The sequence below is a fragment of the Piliocolobus tephrosceles genome, chromosome X (assembly GCF_002776525.5).
Source record: "Piliocolobus tephrosceles isolate RC106 chromosome X, ASM277652v3, whole genome shotgun sequence".
Taxonomy (NCBI): Eukaryota; Metazoa; Chordata; class Mammalia; order Primates; family Cercopithecidae; genus Piliocolobus; species Piliocolobus tephrosceles.
Window position 1 is genome coordinate 48,275,796 of NC_045455.1, and position 2,890 is coordinate 48,278,685.

Genomic DNA, 2,890 nt, shown 5'->3' on the forward strand with positions numbered 1-2,890 from the left:
TTTTGCATGTTACATAGGCAAACATGAAATCTAAGGAATCACAACAAATTTTAAAGTAATACACATGCTTTAAATAATTGATATGGATATATGTGGCTAAAGGACAAACCCTAAAAGAAGCAAAGTAATAAACGTGACTATTTTGCTTAAAGAATAACAGAATATAGCTAGATTCTTGAATTTGCAGGTTCAAGATATGAAAGATATTTATACTATCAATGTTAAGAGTTTGCATAGCTTTTGATGTTCTTTAAAAATTCAAAATATATAATGTAAATATCTAAAGTGTATATAATTTTAATTCTCAATAGTTTTATTTTTCTAAATGCTAGATATTCAAATTCTTTCCTGCTTCATTTAATCTAAAAAATTAATTCTACTTTTAACAGCATATTTACAGAAATCCATGCTATAAAGGCACCTGCTTATAAGGCAGGTGGTGCTATCTGCTTATATATGAGGCATAGGATCAAAAATAAAAGGTTGAATTTATTAAAGAACAGCAAGGTACAATTTGTCCTCAAAAGTAAGTAGCCCTACATTTAAAAAAAAAAAAAAACTGTGTTCTAGAGGAGCTCAGGGAATAAAGAGTAAAATGTGTGAAATATCAAGAATAATTAAGAAAAATGATAGTGTTAAATATCAGCAAAGGAAATACATCTTTCCTTCTACAACCTTCTCTTCCCATTTTCTTCTTTACTTTTAAATGTCATCTCTGTTATCAAATTATTTAGGATAGTGCTTGCAAAAGAGTAGTACAATTTCTAGGTAATTTGACATATCCCCTAGATAAAACTGTTGTTTGTGTATTTCTTTATCTGTGCTTCATTTAATATGAGTCCACTATTTTGTATGACTTAAATGGGTCAAAATTTAATAAAATCATATGAAAGGTGTCAGCTTTCCAAAGGGAGTAGCTTGATTTCTCTTCGGATTTTTTTAACCTCATTTCATAAAGTCTTCTTTTTTTGTAAGTGATTTACATGCAATTCTTTCATTTTATATATGCATATATATAATTAAAAAGTTAAATTATAAATTTAAATTTAGAGTAACACCATAATGAGATATGCCACAGAGTAATTTTACGTTCATTACTAGTTAATTATACCAATCGGTTAATCCATATATTAGGGAAAGTTTCGATTTTGTTCTTTAACATAAATATTAAAACCACACATTTTTAACTTATTTTCTCTAATGAGTAATTAGAGCTGAAAGCATGTATTTAAACAATTGAAATTCTTCTGCTTTGATGTAAAAGGACAACATTGTTCACGCATTTCTTAGAACTAATTCAGACCCTTGGAAGAAAACAATTTAAAAAATAAATTTTTATAAGCTCATATAAGATTGAAATATGTGATATTAAAAAGTCAATGTCCCTGACGTGATTCTGTCCTGAATGGCTGTTCTCTTGAGCAGTGGTCGTTTATCTCCACCCGCCTTCTCCCCCACCTAAGTGCATGCCGCCACCCGATGGAAGATTCGAGGGACGTGGACATGTTCCCCCCGAGGCCCCAGAATTATCTTTTCAGTAGTGAATTAAAGGCCGACAAAGATTGTCACTTTAAGGTGGATAATGACGAAAATGATCACCAGTTATCTTTAAGAACGGTGAGTTTAGGGGCTGGTGCAAAGGATGAATTGCACATTGTTGAAGCGGAGGCAATGAATTACGGAGGCAGTCCAATTAAAGTAGCGCTGACAACTTTGACAATGTCTGTACAGCCAATGGGCTTTGAAATAACACCACCAGTGCTCTTACGGTTGAAGTGTGGTTCAGGGCCAGTGCATATTAGTGGACATCGCCTAGTAGCTGGGAAGGAAAATGCAGAGTCAGAAGATGAGGAGGAGGAGGAGGATGTGAAACTCTTAAGTACATCTGGAAAGCTTTCTGCCCCTGCCCCTTTCTGCCCACAGAAAAAAATAAAACTTGCTACTGATGAAGATGATGATGAAGCTGATGATGATGAAAATGATGATTTTGATGAGGAGGAAACAGAAGAAAAAACACCAGTGAAAAAATCTATATGAGATACTTCAGCCAAAAATGCACAAAATTCAAATCAGAATGGAAAAGACTCAAAAACCATCATCAACACCAAAATCAAAAGGACAAAAATCCTACAAAAAACAGGAAGAAACTCCTAAAACACCAAAGTAACCTAGTTCTGTAGAAGACATTAAAGCAAAAATGCAAGCAAGTATAGAAAAAGGTGATTTCCTTCCCAAAGTGGAAGCCAAGTTCATCAATTATGTGAAGAACTGCTTCCAGATGACTGACTAGGAGTCTATTCAAGATCTTTGGCAGTGGAGGAAGTCTCTTTTAAGAAAATAGTTCAAACAACTTGTCAAAAATTTTCTCTCCTATTTTATTTCTATTAACAGTTGATATCTGGCTGTCCTATTTATAATGCAGGGTGAGAACTTTCCCTACCATGTTTAGTAAATGTCCAGATTTCGTTGACAAGAATGTGTTGTCCAAAATGCCTGTTTAGTTTTTATAGATGGAACTCCACCCTTTGCTTGGTTTTAAGTATGTGTGGAGTGTTATGATAGGACATAACAATAGTGGTAATCAGACATGGAAATGGTGGGGAGATAAAAATATACATGTGAAATAAAACTAGTATTAAAAAGGAAAACTCAACGTATTAACTTTAAAATTTAATCACCATGTCAAACAATTCAAAAAAACAAAATAAATTATTTGAAAATGAAAATTTTGTCACAGATGAGAAATGAAGCCACAAGTAAATTGGCAGTAAGCAATGAAGGAAAGAAAGTGTGATGGCAGAATTATTTGTTTCAACTAGATATTGGTTTTAACTTGCTAAAAAGTTATTGTCAGAGTCAAAAGAGATGTAAAATGAGAAAGGTATGTTTT

General features: G+C 32.7%; 1 protein-coding gene across 1 annotated transcript; it reads left to right on the plus strand.

Moving 5' to 3' along the window:
- Positions 1-1,479: 1,479 nt before the first annotated feature.
- LOC111521949 (nucleophosmin-like) lies at positions 1,480-2,167 on the plus strand. The gene is made up of 2 exons (XM_023185626.1): positions 1,480-2,024; positions 2,113-2,167. The coding sequence occupies exons 1-2, from the start codon at positions 1,480-1,482 to the stop codon at positions 2,165-2,167; spliced, it is 600 nt and encodes a 199-aa protein (XP_023041394.1).
- Positions 2,168-2,890: the final 723 nt, after the last annotated feature.